Below are 20,403 nucleotides of genomic sequence, written 5' to 3'. Positions count from 1 at the left end.
CACACGCACACACGCACACACACACACACACACACACACACACACACAAACACACACACACACACACACACACACATGAACAGACACACGAACAGACACAGAACAATGGATCGTTCTAAAACACACACACACACACACACACACACGCACACGCAATAAGAAACACAACCGCAGAAACATGCATAGCCGCCTACAGCGTGAAGAGAACGTGAACACATCCAGATGGCTCCTCCACTTGGAGAGCTTTGCCATCAAGGAGAGCTCTTGAGCCATTGATATGTCGCAGTCATCCAAACTCGTCATCTATCGTAACCTTTACACCGAAGACAAGTTTTAACGGCATTTCACAAAAAAAAAGAAACCTTTACTACACAGAGTGAGAATTTCTCGCAAGTTTCTCTCATTGTGTGAGCCCAACTAGATTAAAGCATCATTAGGTAGTAGTAGCTGTGACACGATATGCACAGTAAATGTTTAAAGGCTGGCACACTTTATTATCATTGTCATCTGATCAGGATACATTGATACCGTTTTGCTCACCTAGACCTAGACAACTGGGTGATAGTATAGTCCCATCAGCTGCACATGTTGATGTTCTCACTCCACTCAGTGTGTAGCCAGTATTGCAGGTGTAGGTTACTGATTCTTGATATCCGATTATCCCTGTTTGGCTAGATGTCCCGTTGCTGATAGTCGGTACCTGGCAGGTCACAGCTAGAAAACAGTGAAGTAAAGCGGCGTGGAGACGATAATTTGATGATAGCAATGAATAATATTCGTTCCGTGGTCATGATACACAACAAAGAAGTCTCAGAAGAGGTGTAACCAAAATCAATTTTCTTTTCACTACCATCCGTGGATTTTTGTGACCGAAGTAGGATAATGTACAGCAGAGCAATACATGATTAGTAGAATAATAAAATTATACAAAAGTGGTACGAAATGAGCGGTAGCAACCAAGTGAGGTAATATTAATGAGCTATATACAAAATTCACAATGGGTGAACTTACGAATAAAACTTCAGGCCTACTACATGTTACTTTTGCCTACACAGAACTGGCTCTTACGTATAGAATATGAAGTGAGTCCCGAGTTATTAGGGGAAATAAAAGCCCGAGGCAAAAATCGGAGGCGAAGCCGAGGTTTTTTGCCGAGGGTTTTTTCCTGTAAACACGAGGGCGATGCTTGCGTACTCACTAACGTTTGTAACATGGAAACATGTGATCGAGTAAATCAATCGAACTAGATTTTGAACAGCCGGACATGCACAATCTAGCACAAAACTGACTTGGAGCACTGAGACATTCCGCGACATGAAAGCCAGCTTGAGCACTGCTCAGATTGAATACAGTCCCTATGGGTTTAAGCCCAGGCTGCACAGAGCACATTTTAATAGTCTACCACAAGCACATGTATGACGAGATAGCAGTTGTCTGAGGATTGCCGTTGCTTTTGCTACTGTGTTATCATATCTAAAAGTATCTCGAGCGACCTATCTGATATGATGTTTTTGCTGGATCCTTGACCTACAGCGTGAAGAGAACGTGAACACATCCAGATGGCTCCTCCACCTGGAGAGCTTTGCCATCAAGGATAGCTCTTGAGGCATTAATATGTCGCAGTCATCCAAATTCGTCATCTATCTTCACCTTTACACCGAAGACAAGTTTTGACGGCATTTCACAAAAAAAAAGAAACCTTCACTACACAGAGTGAGAATTTCTCGCAAGTTTCTCTCATTGTGTGAGCCCAGCTAGAGTAAAGCATCATTAGGTAGTAGAAACTGTGACACGGTATGCACAGTAAATGTTGAAAGGCTGGCACACTTTGTTATCCCCTCATCTGATCAGGATACATTGATACCCGTTTTGCTCACCTAGACAAATGGGTGTTAGTATAGTACCGTCAGCTGCACATGTTGATGTTCTCACTCCACTCAGTGTGTAGCCAGTATTGCAGGTGTAGGTTACAGATTCTTGATATCTGATCATCCCTGTTTGGCTAGATGTCCCGTTGCTGATAGTTGGTACCTTGCAGGTCACAGCTAGAAAACAGGAACAGAGAGGTTCCAGGCCTATTGTTTAAATGAAAGGTTATACTTGTAATGATAGCTCATAAAGCAGTAGAGACCTGCTGGCCATCGATCAAATATCAAATATGGAAGGAGAAATTACCAGTTCACTTTCCACGTGCTGTCTCTACGTGACGTAAAGCAGAACAGATTTTCTTTGCATCACGGAAACGCGAAGAGAGATCCGGAGATTCTTCGCGTCGCAACCCAGTGACCTGGAGCAGAGCCTCACTAATCTGTCCGATATCTCAACTTGCGAAAGGCCAGTTCACAATACCACTTCTGCGACCCAGCACGTGACTTGAAACAGCTGCAACAAGAAAATGGCTGTTGCGAGCTGCAGAAGCAGTCTCACGATTCCTGTAGCGGGAGAAATTTCAACTTCAGCAATGTGCACGTTGCTCACCTTTGCATGTGGGTGTTGAAGGCAACGTGCGATTAGCCTGGCATGTTGGCTGTGCATCTCCAACTAACACATGATGAGCGCTGCATGAATAGTTGGCTGCTTGCTGGAAAGATATTTCCGATACGGCTTGCTGCCCATTTGTGATATTAGGTACAGTACAATTGACAGCTGTATATAATAGAAACACACCAGAAATTCACTGACATGGGGAATAACAATAAGTGAACATCAGCCCAAAACACTGGTTTCCTGTACGAAATCATTGTCACCTGTCAAATCGACAAAGAGATTCTGCTTTTGAGCCTAGCGGAGGAACCCAGTCCAAATGTTACCGAAATACTAAAATATATGTACTAACATACAGATACCCTCGGTCTCAGGTACTCTCACATTTGTGCAATTGTTAATTTTGCTCTTGAATTTTCCTCCCTGTTGCTTTGCCACCGTCCGCCTTCTTCGGCCACCTTTTTTTCAAAATTTACGCCATTATCACATTTGCTTCCATGTTATTGGGCTTGCAGCCCGTGTGTACTTGTGCATTCAAATAAAAATTATACTTGCTTTGCTGTCGTATGGAATGTGACTTTGCTAAATCTCGACTAGACATTTGACTTCTCACCCTTGCTGCCTCCCTGACCATCCTGTTCATCCCCATCATCACCCTCCATCCCCATCTCCTCACGCCACCGCTTCTTTCTCCTTGAAGAGTGCACCATGGTGCGCCCGTACCTTCACCTGCCTCTCCTGGTCCCGCCTTCTCGATTCTTGTCAGTCGTGCCTCCGCTAGTCTCTGGCTTCTCCTCAGATTCGTTTTGCTTCCATTTTCGTTTCGTTCTTCTGGTAACCTTTCTGTTAGCACCGTCGGGCACACACCATTAGAACGGAACGAAAACGGAAGCAAAACGGATCTGAGGAGAAGCCAGAGACTAGCGGAGGCGCGACTGAGAAGAATCCAGATTGCGGGACCAGGCTCGTCGAAATTAGACTGCCACTATCTATGAGAAGTCAGGTGGTAGCCAACCACTGTGAACTAAATATTATGGAGAGAAACAAAGGAGAATCGAGCGCAGATCAGTACATTGATATCCTTTTGCTCACCTAGACAACTGGGTGATAGTATAGTCCCATCAGCTGCACATGTTGATGTGTTCACTCCAATTAGTGTGTAGCCAGTATTGCAGGTGTAGGTTACCGATTCTTGATATCTGATCATCCCTGTTTGGCTAGATGTCCCGTTGCTGATAGTTGGTACCTGGCAGGTCACAGCTAGAAAACAGTAAATGAAAGGTTACACTATTAGCTCATAAAGCAATAGACATAGGCGAGCTGAAGCAAGCAAGAGGTATGGTTCACTTTTTATAATCACTGCTTACTTTTCACATGTAGTGTTTAAGGATGGCGTAACAAACAAAAAGATAGTAAAAGCTGTGTCACGATCGTAGCTCTTTGCAGGTGTCGAAAGTTGCACGTCACATCGTAAAAGTTCGAACATCCAAACCACACACTGGCAGTTATTAACCATCAAGCGACGTTGCTCACCTTTGCATATGGGTCTGGAAGTCAACGTGCGATTAGCCTGGCATGTTGGCTGTGCATCTCCAACTAACACATGATGAGCGCTGCATGAATAGTTGGCTGTTTGCTGGAAAGATATTTCCGATACAGCTTGCTGCCCATTTGTGATATTAGGTACAGTACAATTGACAACTGTAAATAATAGAAACACACCAGAAATTCACTGACATGGGGAATAACAATAAGTGAACATCAGCCCAAAACACTGGTTTCCTGTACGAAATCATTGTCACCTGTCAAATCGACAAAGAGATTCTGCTTTTGAGCCTAGCGGAGGTACCCAGTCCAAATGTTACCGAAATACTAAAATAATTATATGTACTAACATACAGATACCCTCGATCACAGGTACTCTCACATTTGTGCAATTGTTAATTTTGCTCTTGAATTTTCCTCCCTGTTGCTTTGCCACCGTCCGCCTTCTTCGGCCACCTTTTTTTTCAAAATTTACGCCATTATCACATTTGCTTCCATGTTATTGGGCTTGCAGCCCGTATGTACTTGTGCATTGAAATAAAAAAATATACTTGCTTTGCTGTCGTATGGAATGTGACCTTGCTAAATCTCGACTAGACATTTGACTTCTCACCCTTGCTGCCTCCCTGACCATTCTGTTCATCCCCATCATCACCCTCCATCCCCATCTCCTCACGCCACCGCTTCTTTCTCTTTGAAGAGTGCACCGTGGTGCGCCCATACCTTCACCTGCCTCTCCTGGTCCCGCCTTCTCGATTCTTCTCAGTCGTGCCTCCGCTAGTCTCTGGCTTCTCCTCAGATCCGTTTTGCTTCCATTTTTGTTTCGTTCTCCTGGTAACCTTTCTGTTACCACCGTCGGGCACACACCATTAGAACGGAACGAAAACGGAAGCAAAACGGATCTGAGGAGAAGCCAGAGACTAGCGGAGGCGCGACTGAGAAGAATCCAGATTGCGGGACCAGGCTCGTCATAATTAGACTGCCACTATTTATGAGAAGTCAGGTGGTAGCCAACCACTGTGAACTAAATATTATGGAGAGAAACAAAAGAGAATCGAGCGCAGATCAGTACATTGATATCCTTTTGCTCACCTAGACAACTGGGTGATAGTATAGTCCCATCAGCTGCACATGTTGATGTTCTCACTCCACTCAGTGTGTAGCCAGTATTGCAGGTGTAGGTTACCGATTCTTGATATCTGATCATCCCTGTTTGGCTAGATGTCCCGTTGCTGATAGTTGGTACCTGGCAGGTCACAGCTAGAAAACAGTAAATGAAAGGTTACACTATTAGCTCATAAAGCAATAGACATAGGCGAGCTGAAGCAAGCAAGAGGTATGGTTCACTTTTTATAATCACTGCTTACTTTTCACATGTAGTGTTTAAGGATGGCGTAACAAACAAAAAGATAGTAAAAGCTGTGTCACGATCGTAGCTCTTTGCAGGTGTCGAAAGTTGCGCGTCACATCGTAAAAGTTCGAACATCCAAACCACACACTGGCAGTTATTAACCATCAAGCGACGTTGCTCACCTTTGCATATGGGTCTGGAAGTCAACGTGCGATTAGCCTGGCATGTTGGCTGTGCATCTCCAACTAACACATGATGAGCGCTGCATGAATAGTTGGCTGTTTGCTGGAAAGATATTTCCGATACAGCTTGCTGCCCATTTGTGATATTAGGTACAGTACAATTGACAGCTGTAAATAATAGAAACACACCAGAAATTCACTGACATGGGGAATAAGAATAAGTGAACATCAGCCCAAAACACTGGTTTCCTGTACGAAATCATTGTCACCTGTCAAATCGACAAAGAGATTCTGCTTTTGAGCCTAGCGGAGGTACCCAGTCCAAATGTTACCGAAATACTAAAATATATGTACTAACATACAGATACCCTCGATCACAGGTACTCTCACATTTGTGCAATTGTTAATTTTGCTCTTGAATTTTCCTCCCTGTTGCTTTGCCACCGTCCGCCTTCTTCGGCCACCTTTTTTTCAAAATTTACGCCATTATCACATTTGCTTCCATGTTATTGGGCTTGCAGCCCATGTGTACTTGTGCATTGAAATAAAAAAATATACTTGCTTTGCTGTCGTATGGAATGTGACCTTGCTAAATCTCGACTAGACATTTGACTTCTCACCCTTGCTGCCTCCCTGACCATTCTGTTCATCCCCATCATCACCCTCCATCCCCATCTCCTCACGCCACCGCTTCTTTCTCTTTGAAGAGTGCACCGTGGTGCGCCCATACCTTCACCTGCCTCTCCTGGTCCCGCCTTCTCGATTCTTCTCAGTCGTGCCTCCGCTAGTCTCTGGCTTCTCCTCAGATCCGTTTTGCTTCCATTTTTGTTTCGTTCTCCTGGTAACCTTTCTGTTACCACCGTCGGGCACACACCATTAGAACGGAACGAAAACGGAAGCAAAACGGATCTGAGGAGAAGCCAGAGACTAGCGGAGGCGCGACTGAGAAGAATCCAGATTGCGGGACCAGGCTCGTCATAATTAGACTGCCACTATTTATGAGAAGTCAGGTGGTAGCCAACCACTGTGAACTAAATATTATGGAGAGAAACAAAAGAGAATCGAGCGCAGATCAGTACATTGATATCCTTTTGCTCACCTAGACAACTGGGTGATAGTATAGTCCCATCAGCTGCACATGTTGATGTGTTCACTCCACTCAGTGTGTAGCCAGTATTGCAGGTGTAGGTTACCGATTCTTGATATCTGATCATCCCTGTTTGGCTAGATGTCCCGTTGCTGATAGTTGGTACCTGGCAGGTCACAGCTAGAAAACAGTAAATGGAAGGTTACACTATTAGCTCATAAAGCAATAGACATAGGCGAGCTAAAGCAAGCAAGAGGTATGGTTCACTTTTTATAATCACTGCTTACTTTTCACATGTAGTGTTTAAGGATGGCGCAACAAACAAAAAGATAGTAAAAGCTGTGTCACGATCGTAGCTCTTTGCAGGTGTCGAAAGTTGCGCGTCACATCGTAAAAGTTCGAACATCCAAACCACACACTGGCAGTTATTAACCATCAAGCGACGTTGCTCACCTTTGCATATGGGTCTGGAAGTCAACGTGCGATTAGCCTGGCATGTTGGCTGTGCATCTCCAACTAACACATGGTGAGCGCTGCATGAATAGTTAGCTGTTTGCTGGAAAGATATTTCCGATACGGCTTGCTGCCCATTTGTGATATTAGGTACAGTACAATTGACAACTGTATATAATAGAAACACACCAGAAATTCACTGACATGGGGAATAACAATAAGTGAACATCAGCCCAAAACACTGGTTTCCTGTACGAAATCATTGTCACCTGTCAAATCGACAAAGAGATTCTGCTTTTGAGCCTAGCAGAGGTACCCAGTCCAAATGTTACCGAAATACTAAAATATATGTACTAACACACAGATACCCTCGATCTCAGGTACTCTCACATTTGTGCAATTGTTAATTTTGCTCTTGAATTTTCCTCCCTGTTGCTTTTCCACCGTCCGCCTTCTTCGGCCACCTTTTTTTCAAAATTTACGCCATTATCACATTCTCTTCCATGTTATTGGGCTTGCAGCCCGTGTGTGAAGTGGAACCAAAGAGAATCTCGATTGTTTGAAGAAGTAGCAGTCATGGCAGGAAGGGTTTTAGCATTCCGGGAAGTCAAAGGGCTTCCGGTAGAATATTCCCTGCTACTCCTCTAGTCACAACAAAGAGTTTTTTGAGCTGATCGAACGGATTCCATCTCATACACTCAGGGATGGCGAAATTTCTGCGCTGGCTGCTGCTTGCGGTAAATGGTGAAGAAATCGTCTCCAGTTAGAGTCGTGATGGCGATAGCGAGGAGAACCTGGATGACATCGATCCAGCCAATCGAAGTACGGTGATACTAGCTGTTTCTGGGCCTCATGGGCCTCATCTGTCAATAAATCCCGAATTACCCTTTCTGACGACTTCTCTCTACTGCGTCACGTGGTCATTGTGATCGCACTTTGAGGATGCTAGAAACTGTTTGTTCACACCCAGCAGCATAACCTGTGCAAGCATAACCAGAATATTGCCATGCTGCATTTGTTTAGATGCCGTGTGTTTACGCCACCTGCTGCTCTTCCCCCTATTTTCCAGGATCTGGACTTGGTTCGATTTTAATACTGTTATTCTCCGTATCTTCTGCTACCATGCAATGCCTCTGCATCATCTACCTCTTCAAATCTTCTGTTATCTTCAGGTGCATAGTACTGCCGTTGGAGGTGGTCCGGTTTGAGGGGTCAGGGGGTGTCCCTCGGGAATTTTTCGAAATTAAGGTGCAACATCATGCATTCAGGGCATTTTAGTGGGAAAAAGTGAACTGGACGGTTCTGCTGCTATGCCCCTGACCATGCAATGTCTCTTCATCACCTACCTCAGTGTCTGATGAATGATCACCTACCTCAGTGCCAGATGAAGGATGGACAATGAAATCATAAACAGGCGGGTAGTGCGATAACGCCGGGCTCTGCCCTGCCTTCACCTCTTTCTTTGCTCCCCTCTTGCTCATCACTTCTTTTACAAATTTGATATTTTGGAAAGTTTGGAAACCCCCACATAGGCGAAAGCCTTGGGAAATCCGTAAACAACAAAAATTCCAAATTGCCGGGCACACAATTGGCAGAGATATTAAGATAATTCTCATAACAGAAACTTTGTCATTTTACGACAACAACGCACCACCACTGCTGCTACGTATTGACAACAACGCCCCACCACCACTGCTGCTGCTACGTATTGACAACAACGCCCCACCACCACTGCTGCTGCTACATATTGACAACAATGCCCCACCATCACTGCTGCTACGTTTTGACAACAACGCCCCACCACCACTGCTGCTACGTATTGACAACAATGCCCCACCACCATCACCACTGCTGCGTATTGACAACAATGCCCCACCATCACTGCTGCTGCGTATTGACAACAACGCCCCACCACCATCACCACTGCTACGTGTTGGTGCAGCCCCTGCTCAGTAGTTGTCATGTTTAGCCTAGGGTGGGTTTGGTTGGTACGATCTAGAACAGGATCGAACAGCTGGTGAACATGGAGCAGCCTCATGCCAACCAAACGCTCCTCCCGAAACAGAGCACATTTTGTTGAAAAATGTGCCAAACTTGGTGCATTCTTCAAAATGTGTACGGATCACCCAGGTCACTTTGTACGGTACGACGAGTCCAACCCAAAAGCATATGCACGTGATCATTTGGGAACAAAATCGATGTTCCCGCCAGGTTTCACTGTGAAAAAGTGAAACTGCTCGGTCTGCTAGCAAGCAGAACATGTTCTGGCCGACCCAGAACAGGTGCAGTCCCAACCAAACGCGCTGTTCTGGTGAATCCTGTTCTAGTTCGTACCAACCAAACGCGCCCCTAGTCTCAGTACCATTGTCTTTCTTTATTTTTTTCGAGCTGGGAATGTGAACATAGAAAAAATATAAAAAGCAAATGTGGTAATACACCAAATGAAAAGCCAGAGTTTAAAGTGGTTTACGTGTGACGTGAGACCTAGAGAAATTCACGTAGAGAGTAGGTGTCTGGGTTAGAGTCTACAGCTTCCCGTGTTTTGTGTCCAGACTTGTAAGTGGATAGGAAGGTCTCTACATTGTTGCAAACGCAAGATCTGCCGGTGGTACCATCGGCCAAGTATCTGCGCTTACATTTTGACACATCAATGAGCTGGCAGACAATGGTTCATTGTGTTGCTATCAGGGTTTCTGCAAAATAGCTGTCTTAGTCCGCCATGCTGAATCTTTACCCCTCTCATGTCGTATCCCCTACTTCAAATGCTTTGTGCTGCCTGAGTTTGCTGTATGTAAAGTGGCCCCATGGGCCCCCACTGTTATGCTGCCTGAGTGTGTACATGTCTCTCCCTTGTGCGCTACCATTCAACTTAACTTGCTCTGCTTTATATGGCGTTGTCTAAATTCTTCAGGAAGTAGATTGTTTGAAACTTTTTTCGACCTCTTTCATCACGAAGAACTCGAGGCGGCAACAGTACCCTGCTTATCGTCCCTGTCGCTGCTTCTGCACATTCTATCAAATTGGTGACACATGCTGGCGCAGTTCTCTGGAATTCCCTCCATGCGGATTTCCGAGGCGTCACCAAACTGGCCGTCCTCATGTCAAGCGCGTTGCAACACATTCTTGCCTGCTTTTAGCTTTATGCCCATGTTTCTGTAGCTGTGCTGCAACTGCTCTATGTCGTCTTCAAGTCAAGCGCTTTGCAACACATCCTCGCCTTCTTTTAGCTTTACGCCCATGTTTCTGTAGCTGTTCTAGAACTGCTCTATTTCGCCGCCACTATTTATCATTAGGCATGCCCCCCCCCTCTCTTCCACCACCCTACACAGTGGGTCTATTGTTCTTAGGCATCTGCCTGTTTTTGGCTTCTCCACTATAAATAAATAAAATAAAAGAATACTACTTCTAAACGCTGAGAAAATGTGTACAGATCCGCTGGGTACTGTACCGATCAAATACAGGCAGAAAACTGCCAAATATGGGAGGAGAAGTCCTGGTACACATTGCACGTGATTTCTCTACTTGGACGTAGAGCAGAACAGGTTTTCTTTACGTTACGGGAAAGTGAAGAGAGTTGCTGGAAGAGTTGTCGGGAGTCTTGGTGTGGCATTCCCGGGAGAGTTGCCAGGATTATTGGGGTGGCTTTCCCAGGAAAGTTGTCGGGATTCTTGCCGTGGCAGTTCCATAACGTAGAGTGGAACATGACCGTCGCCTGTGCCTTTGTTAAAGTAAAAAAGAAAGCCAAAAAAAGAGCTGACAAACAAGCCGTGTAGAGAAGTAGGCGGCCTTGCGGTGCAAGTTGTGGTGCCACAAGTCATAATGGCGGCCTCTAGACTTTCATTCTAGTGCTTGGACACAAAACCATTTAGGAACCTTTTCAAAACCGCAATGTCACACCTTAATTAAACATAATGCCCAAGTACTATCAGCTAAAACCAAATTGAAGGGTAACTTACTTATCTCGCACACAGCATACAGCTTAGTAGACGGGTGTGTTGGCGAACCTTTCGTATTAAGTACAGTTCCGTCGGTCAAAGGTGATCCCAGCCATGCAGTGTAATCACTATTTATCAAATCCCCTGGACAATTTTGTGCGAATGATGCCTGAGAGAGAATTGTTCCCTTGTAATAGTTACAAAAGGCTTGAGCTTCATTGTAATTGAACAGGAGTGCAGGCAGACTTCTTTTCAACACCGTCTGGGATGAAGGGCAAGGTTCGTCGCCGACCAGTTCTGCAGTCATGTGGAGAAAAATAGCAGTACAAACATTGTCATGGCAACACACAATTTCCAACTTCCTATCCAGGAAAGCTGTATTATTATTATTATTATTTGAACAAACGGCGAGGAGACAACAAGTTGATAACCGCAATCAGTAAGATTTCCTTTGCTGACAGCATCGTTTCGTGGACTGGTATGTCTCTGCATGAGAATTGCCAGTTGGCATCTGACAGAGATGCCTGGCAGTCGCACTGTGCATCTACTGCTTACACAGCTGCATAATGCCGTTTATTATTATTTTTAAATTTTACTTTTATTATTTTTCGGCAACGCAGATGATGATGATGATGATGATGATGATGATTTTTTCGTGTTTTAACATTATTTTCAGAAAATTGCTCTTACAATACCTTGCGTTTTATATTCATAATATTGTTGCCCATAAAAGCGGCTTGGTCACATGATGATGATGATGATGATGATGATTTTTTTTTTTTTTTTTTTTGAGGTTACAGAATGGTATTCTTCTTCTCCTGCTGAAGGTGATGATGATGATGATGATGATGATGATGATGATGATGATGATATTGCCTGACGTGGAGGTGGAGCCGGTGCTAGCGCCATTTGATGGGGAGGATCTTCCCCATCGTACAGCCAACAGGAAATCCGAAGCTCGCCTCGATGTGAGGGCGCGGGGTTTCTGGTCCAGGCAGCAGGAGGCTTTCTTTGATGTTCGGGTGACTCACCCAAAGCCAAACCTGCTGTCGCGTCCAGAAGTCCAGCGCCATCTCCAAAAGCATGAAGGCATGAAAAAGCGGGAATACGGAGCGCGTGTTGTGAATATAGACCGAGGCACATTCACCCCGTTGGTTTTCGCCACGAATGGCATGTGTGGCCGGGAGGCAGACCGCTTTCTCAAGTGTCTTGCAGCCCAGTATGTCGATAAACACAGTGACTTGGCCTACTCGCTGGTTATGGGTCGATTGCGGTGCCTGCTCTCGTTCACTTTACTCCGTTGGGCAGTGACCTGTTTTCGCGGCTGCCGTAGCTCCTACCAGAAAAAGTCAGTCAAGAATTTCAGGAGCTATTGTTTGATGGGTCGTTAGATAGAGGCCGGTGTTTGTGAGACTGCAATCATTTAATGTTTCTTCCTTAGTGGTGTAGGTAGATTCTGTTTTGTAAGCATAGTAGGACTACTTTTGTTTTGTAAGTCAATCTCATTCTCCACGCTTTGCTGTCTTTTGGTTATGTTTTAAAGTAGTTTTTATGACCTGATGTTTGTTTTTTATATTTGTAGTTCTATTGTTGACATCTTTTGTCTTTTCTTTGGGTTTTAAAAGGTTAACTTCATCCTCGTGTTCCTATTGCCTTGTATTGGAATTTGCCCATAAAAGTGGCTACGGTGTGATAATGCATTTCTATAAATTATTTCGTGTTTTAACATTATTTTCAGAAAATTGCTCTTACAATACCTTGCGTTTCATATTCATAATATTGTTGCCCGTAAAAGCGGCTTGGCCACATGATGATGATGATGATGATGATGATGATGATGATGATGATGATTTTTTTGATGATGATGAAGCCACTTCTTTGGGCAAACAAAACACAATTTCCCAAGATGAAGGAGTGGAACCCTACACAAATAATAGTTTAAATGAATCCAACGCAAAGATCGTTTTTCCATGAAATACAACAATTGAACACAATTACATGCTTAAAGGCATGAAAGCAACAAAACAGCAACAAAAGGGTAAGCGCCATACCAATCCCGCATGCACAGTCAGGACACAGCACGATACTTAACAAACTAGACCTGACTCGGCCACGGCAATCGAGACATCATGAAAACATCTCGCCGGATGGTGGTACCGTGACCGAGCCCCACGTATGCACAACACAGCAGCACGCAGCAAAGCAAAAGACAGCCGACAGCGGAGTAAACCAATGACCTGGGAATAGTGAGATCCCGATGACTCGGCCTGCATCTGGCACAGTCTCTTGAGGAACACATTGCACAGCCTCCCACAACCACCATGCACAGAGAACACGAGAGGTGTGAAAGCGGCTCTTTCTACATTTGTGACTCTTGGCCCATATTCGTTCCACTTACGCCGCTCGTGCTGCTGGTACAATGCAGGAAGGGTTCTGGACCCGTAGGAAGGAGCATCCGGGCAAAATACCCTTACATCAAAAAAAGCTTCCTCCCCACGGGTCCAAAACCCTCGAGCGGCTATGTCCAGGCGCGCATCCTCTCGGCGGTTCGTTGACCGAAGAGGAAACCTCTCACCAGAAAGAGGTTGCAGCGCTGGTTCTGTCGAAACGGCAGTGCAGACTTCAGTCAATTCCCTCGCCAGCAGGTCACGTATCTCGTTATGACGAAGTGTCGGGAAGCCGCCCCTGGCGCAACATAGCTGATGCTCAACTGAGAACAGCTCACCACACACACAGGTTGCTGGTGTATTGGCTAGCGGCCATGCATATCTCAATGCCAGAGCATCCCGGAAGTCACGCTTGGTGAGACGAAAGCCATGCTCCGCCAGGGGCAGCACGCTCAGCCATGAGGATGATCCTTTCTCCGTGTGATGATGATGATGATGATGATGATGATGATTTTCGCTCTGCTCTCGTGCTGGCCAGTTGGTGGTTTCGTTGCTCTGCTCTTCAGGAGGACTCCCAGTTGCTTGCTTGGATGATTCTGCCCTCTGCTGCTGTTTGGTTGAGCAGTCGTGTCATTTTATCTTTCGGATCACGCAATGGCCATTGTTTGGAGAGGTGGAAAGCGTGTTCGGGATTATGGCTGCTGGTGGTGCTGACCCGGTGCTGCCTGTGCAATCTCTACAGCAATGCCCTGCTGTCGGTGTCAGGCAGGTCGCAAGTGTATTAGATGTACCTGTGCTCGCGCGGGGAGACGATGCGTGAACTGCTACCCAGGTAGAGCTGATCCGTGCCTATGCTTGAATCAGATTCAGGCTGCTGCTTCACAGCCTCATGTGGGCAGTGGTGTCACTGGTGGTGCTAATGGCCACTCCGCCAGCCAGCCAGCCCGTGTCAACTTGGAAATATGGAATGGCGCTAGTGATGCTTCCGCGTCGTCGGATGATGATGGTGACAGTGGGCAGGCTGCGAATTTGCGGCCGCGACGGGACCTGTCGCCTTTGGCTAGGTCAGGCGGGAACTTGCGGCCTCGGCGGGGCTTGTCGCCTTTGGCTCCGTCGGGTCTTCATGTTGACTCAGTGCCCCGTGCTGATGCCAGCACCATGCCTAGTACCTCGCTTGATGATGCGGGCGTGGATGCTTCTCGCCATGTTTCCAGTCAATCAGCGGGGTTTGATGGCGTCGGTGCCGGCTCTGTGTCGTTACCTGGTGACACTGATCAGCTCGCCAGTGGCTTTCTCTTTTTTCGACGGGACCTGTCGCCTTTGGCTAGGTCAGGCGGGAACTTGCGGCCTCGGCGGGGCTTGTCGCCTTTGGCTCCGTCGGGTCTTCATGTTGACTCAGTGCCCCGTGCTGATGGCAGCACCATGCCTAGTACCTCGCTTGATGATGCGGGCGTGGATGCTTCTCGCCATGTTTCCAGTCAATCAGCGGGGTTTGATGGCGTCGGTGCCGGCTCTGTGTCGTTACCTGGTGACACTGATCAGCTCGCCAGTGGCTTTCCTGCTGGTCGACCTGGTGGATTGGGTGGTGTCGGTGTAGACACTTTGGTGTCTGGTGGTGGCTCTACCCAGCCCGTGTCTGACCAGTCTTTTGCTACTCGCCCTGCTGACATTGCGCCTGAGACAACTGCTACCTCTCAGTCTTCTAACATATCTCCTAACACTTCTTTTCATCTTGATATATCGTTGGCGTATGAGAAGGTGGTTTGCTGGCGTCGAAATTTATTCAATGTTCCGCTGGGGTCTGCTGGTGGTGAATTTGTCGATGAAATCACCAGGCTGATCCAGGGTTTTACCAATGCCACATCGCTAAGGCCAGTTTCATGGAAGGCAGTGGTTGTTGCCTGCCACGTGCTTCTCCAGCGTCCCCATGGTTCAAAACTGATGGCTAATTACAGTGACCACCTGCGGCGCCGGCTTACTATGTGGAAGTCTGGCCATATAGATGATCTTCTTTCCGAGGGTCAGTGCCTTCAGGATCGCCTGGAGCCGCGGGCTCAGTCTTCCTCTGATTCCAATAATGAGAAGAGTGATATCACATTCAGTAATTTAGTATTTTCTGGAAAAATACAGTCTGCGATTCGGTATTTGTCAAGTGAGTCCTCGAGTAGCGTGATGGGCATGACAGACGTGGTGGATGAGGAGACTGGAGCCACAGTGCAGGAGACTCTGCTGCAAAAACATCCGCCTGCTGCTGAGCCGCCTGCTTCGGTTCTCCGTGACAACAATATTGACCAGATTAACAACATCGTATTCCAGAAGATCACACCAGAGCTCATCCGACGGCTTGCTCGACAGATGCAGGGCTCTTCGGGACCGTCGGGACTGGACTCTGAGGCATGGTGTAGAATGCTCACTTGTTACCGAAAGTCCTCAGACAGCCTCTGCACGGCCCTCGCTAAGTTTGCTCATTGTTTATGCTCAGAGACCCTCGACTCGGAGCATCTCGTGGCGTTTACAGCTGCTCGTCTGATCCCATTGGACAAGCGCCCTGGTGTACGCCCAATTGCCGTAGGGGAGGCATTTCGACGGATTGTGTGCCGTGCCGTCATGCGAGTGCTTGAGGTGGATGTACGCCAGGCTACGGCTCCTTTCCAGCTGTGCATCGGCATTCCATTCGCATGCGAGGCTGGTGTGCACGCGGCTCAAGAGCTGTTCCAACAGGATGACGTTGAGGGCGTCCTGTTTGTGGATGCTAGCAATGCGTTTAATTCACTCAACAGGAAGGCGGCTCTGCATAATGTACCGCGCGTGTGCCCTGCTATGTCCAAGATCTTCAGCAACACCTATGGCAGCCCGATCCGCCTCTTTGTCTCGGGAGGTGGTGAGATTCTGTCCCGCGAAGGGACCTGCCAGGGGGATCCGTTGGCCATGGCTATTTACGCTCTTGCGACAGTCCCGTTGATCAGGCGACTTCGGGATACCAACGTATCAGTAAAGCAGGGATGGTATGCAGATGACGATTCAGCCGGAGGTAGGATACCATCACTATGGTCATATTGGAATGATATCAGTCAGATTGGTCCAGGCTATGGGTATTTCCCGAATCCCAAGAAAACCGTTCTCCTTGTAAAGCCTCAGTATGAACAGGATGCTCGGCTACAGTTCCAGGGCTCTGGCGTCGTCATCACAACTGATGGTAACCGATATCTTGGAGGCGTGATTGGCAGCGAGGATTTTTGTTCTTCCTTTATGGAGCGGCGTGTCCAGAAGTGGGGACGGGTATTGGATACATTGTCTTCAATGGCAACCACACAGCCACAGGCAGCCTATAGCGTATTAACTAAAGGTTTGTCGAGCTCCTGGACCTATCACATTCGTTGTTCGCCATGTTCTCCAGAGCTCCTGACGGCGATCGACACCGTGATTGATGAACGTCTGCTTCCGGCCCTACTTGGCGATGGTGTCCGTCCTGATAGTCCTGAGAGAGAGCTGTTGACATTCCCCGTCCGGTATGGTGGCCTTGCCATTCCCGTTCTGGCGGCTAGTGCACCTGCTGAATTTATTGCGTCAAGGGCAGTGACCAAGCCTCTGGTACAGCTGCTGCTGACCGGCAATTACACAAGCCCTCCTGACGTTTCCTGTGTGCCACAGATGGAAGCCCAGGAGAAAATCGCACAGCCTGATGGAAATATTGGTGTGCTGGCGAATCCGGATCAATTAATCTTGACACATGATCCGGTTCGTGATGCAGTGGGCGATGCACGGCACATTGCAAGAACAACGCGTGCGGCCAGGATCGGGGATGTATGTCGTCGCCAAGCCGATATCAAGCCATGCTTGACTGCCGAGCAGCAGTTTTTGGTAGAAGTCGCAAATGAGAAGGGTCTATCATCGTGGCTGACGGTGGCTCCCCGCTGGCAGCATGGAACAATTTTAAAGAAATCAGATTTCCGGGACGCTCTATGCATCCGGTATGGTCACAGATTGAGTGGACTGCCGGAGAAATGCGTGTGTGGAGTGGATCTCAGTCCCGCACACGCCCTCACTTGCGCTACTGGTGGGTACACAATCGCCAGGCACAACGAGGTGAGAGACCTTGTCGCCGGTCTCCTGAGAGAGGCAGGTGTTGTTGACGTCGAGACCGAGCCTAGATTATTGCCGTGCGGTGATGAGGATCTACCAGGAGGGCGTTCGCTCAACAGAAGTACTGAGGCTCGTCTTGACGTGCGGGCTCGGGGCTTTTGGTCGTGGCAACAAGACGCTTTTTTTGATGTGCGGATTACCCATCCCGCAGCGTCCGTGTTGTCTCGATCAAAAGCCTTGAGTCAGCTGAAGTCCCATGAACGGGCAAAAAAGAATCAATATGCCAGCCGCGTTGTGAATGTCGAGCGAGGATCGTTCACCCCACTGGTGTTCTCGACTTATGGTTTCAGCGGGCCTGAGACAACTCAATTCCTAAAGTCTCTTGCCTCTCTCTTTGTAGAGAGAAGCCAGGATCTCAAATATCCTGTTGTCATGGGTATGTTGCGTACCCGCCTGTCGTTTTGCCTCTTGAGGTGGGCCATTACGTGCTTTCGTGGTTGCCGAGGGTCTTATAACAGACGGCGGGTGAATTCCTTTGTGGCCCAGTGTCGTTTGGCCGCATAGTGAATTTTTATGCTATGCCTCTCAACAATATCACTATGGATAACATCACATTTTTTTAAATAACTATTTGGTAAAGTAACATCATCTGTCATTCAATATCTATCTGGTAAAATAATCAGCATTTGAATATCTACTTGGTACTAATCATTCAATTGTTAAAATGTCATATTTTTACCTGAATATCTATCACGACTTTTGCACATAATCTCGGTTATCACCGTTTCAAGCCCGTACAAGAGGCCGTTTCCAATGATGATGATGATGATGATGATGATGATGATGATGAAGTACCCACTAGTAATGGGCATACTACGCACCCGTTTGTCTTTCTGCTTGCTGCGATGGGCAGTCACCTGCTTCCGCGGTTGCCGCGGTTCGTACGGCAAGAGGCGACAGCCGAACTCATTTCTGGCCCAGTGCCGCCAGGCGGAGTAGGGTGCTGCCTTTGGCCTCAACTTAATATAATGCTATTTTGGTTTTTCCCCTTTTATTACTCTGTGTTCATTGCTTGTTTTTGTATTGATTTACTTCCTTGACTGCTTTTGTGTTTCATCATTTTCCGGTTGGTTTTGTGTTGATTTCCCCTGTTCACTTTACATATTGTAATGATATACATTTGCTTTGCCCGTAAAAGAGGCTTTTCTCATGATGATGATGATGATGATGATTTTTTTTTTTTTTTTTGATGATGAAGCCACTTCTTTGGGCAAACAAAACACAATTTCCCAAGATGAAGGAGTGGAACCCTACACAAATAATAGTTTAAATGAATCCAACGCAAAGATCGTTTTTCCATGAAATACAACAATTGAACACAATTACATGCTTAAAGGCATGAAAGCAACAAAACAGCAACAAAAGGGTAAGCGCCATACCAATCCCGCATGCACAGTCAGGACACAGCACGACAAACTAGACCTGACTCGGCCACGGCAATCGAGACATCATGAAAACATCTCGCCGGATGGTGGTACCGTGACCGAGCCCCACGTATGCACAACACAGCAGCACGCAGCAAAGCAAAAGACAGCCGACAGCGGAGTAAACCAATGACCTGGGAATAGTGAGATCCCGAGGACTCGGCCTGCATCTGGCGATGATGATGATGATGATGATGATGATGATGATGATGATTTTTTAAAATAACTATTTGGTAAAGTAACATCATCTGTCATTCAATATCTATCTGGTAAAATAATCAGCATTTGAATATCTATTTGGTACTAATCATTCAACTGTTAAATGTCATATTTTACCTGAATATCTATCACGATTTTTGCACATAATCTCGGTTATCACCGTTTCAAGCCCGTACAAGAGGCCGTTTCCAATGATGATGATGATGATGATGATGATGATGATGATGATGATGATGATGATGAATCAGTAACACAAGCTGGATCGACATTTGTGTACACTGTATTCATGTATTGTAAAACTGTGGAGACAATGTGCAATAAAACGATGAAAAATGTGAAGAAATTGTGTAGAGAAAGAAAGGGATTCAAACAAGTTTTCGTACAGCACTCATCAGGAATCTTCGTTGTACTAAAGGACACTGAAAACAAAATTGAACTATTATAGAAAATCTAAGTTAGAGAAATAACACTAAGAAAAACAGCAGTGAAATTTACAAGTGTGAATTTTAACAATGAAAGCGAGAGCAATAACGAATGTGTGTACTAACACTAAACTTGCAACTGAAAAGTGAACAAAGAAGAGAAAGAAAGAAGGAAGGACAAAGTAAAAAGGCGACGTGGAGACAATAATCTTAATAATGCAATGAATATAACTAAATGCGCACTCATATCACAACCATGGAGACGAATCATGTATTCCAGAACGTTTTCTTGTCACAATTATCAATGGAATTCGTGACTAAAGAGAATGATGAAACTACAATAGGATTTATACACTTGCAGTGGAACAGCGAGGATACAAGCATAGTAAGAAAAATAGCACAAACCTAGGAACAATTTGCACAGGTAATAAACTATAAGTGAGGTGAGAAATGATAGGAAATTCAGCAAGTGCAGTGTGACAATGGACATGCATGTGTAAGTGTGTGTGAGTGCGAATTTACTGGAATAGCGTAAGTGCGGTGACATTTTCTTTTTGTTTACAAAGATTTGGATCACGAATGTGAATGTAGACTGCTTCTAGAACTTTTAACTGCTTGAAACTACTTGCAGAACGAACAACACTGAACCAAGAATCATCATAACTTTCACGACACACGGGGTTAGACAACAAATGCAATTTAATTGCCGATGTATTCTTCTTCTTCTCACCGCCTCCGCCTTCACTTGGTTTCTGACCGCCACCGTCCCTC

General features: G+C 46.2%; 1 protein-coding gene across 1 annotated transcript in view; it reads right to left on the bottom strand.

Annotated features, from left to right (window-relative positions):
- Nucleotides 1–3,736, bottom strand: part of LOC135827567 (uncharacterized) — a 28,980-nt gene extending 25,244 nt beyond the window's left edge. Inside the window, exons 1-4 of the mRNA XM_065340036.1 lie at nt 3,577–3,736; nt 2,479–2,646; nt 1,878–2,045; nt 541–714 (exon numbers count right to left, since the gene is read on the bottom strand). Coding sequence (XP_065196108.1) covers nt 541–714; nt 1,878–2,045; nt 2,479–2,646; nt 3,577–3,691 — 625 coding nt within the window. The 5' untranslated portion in view covers nt 3,692–3,736. The remainder of the gene's footprint in view (nt 1–540; nt 715–1,877; nt 2,046–2,478; nt 2,647–3,576) is intronic.
- Nucleotides 3,737–20,403: the final 16,667 nt, after the last annotated feature.

Source organism: Sycon ciliatum, chromosome 11, assembly GCF_964019385.1.
Source record: "Sycon ciliatum chromosome 11, ocSycCili1.1, whole genome shotgun sequence".
In the NCBI taxonomy this organism is placed as follows: domain Eukaryota; kingdom Metazoa; phylum Porifera; class Calcarea; order Leucosolenida; family Sycettidae; genus Sycon; species Sycon ciliatum.
The sequence above is the reverse complement of the archived record's forward strand: the minus strand, read 5'-3'. Positions and strand labels throughout refer to the sequence as shown.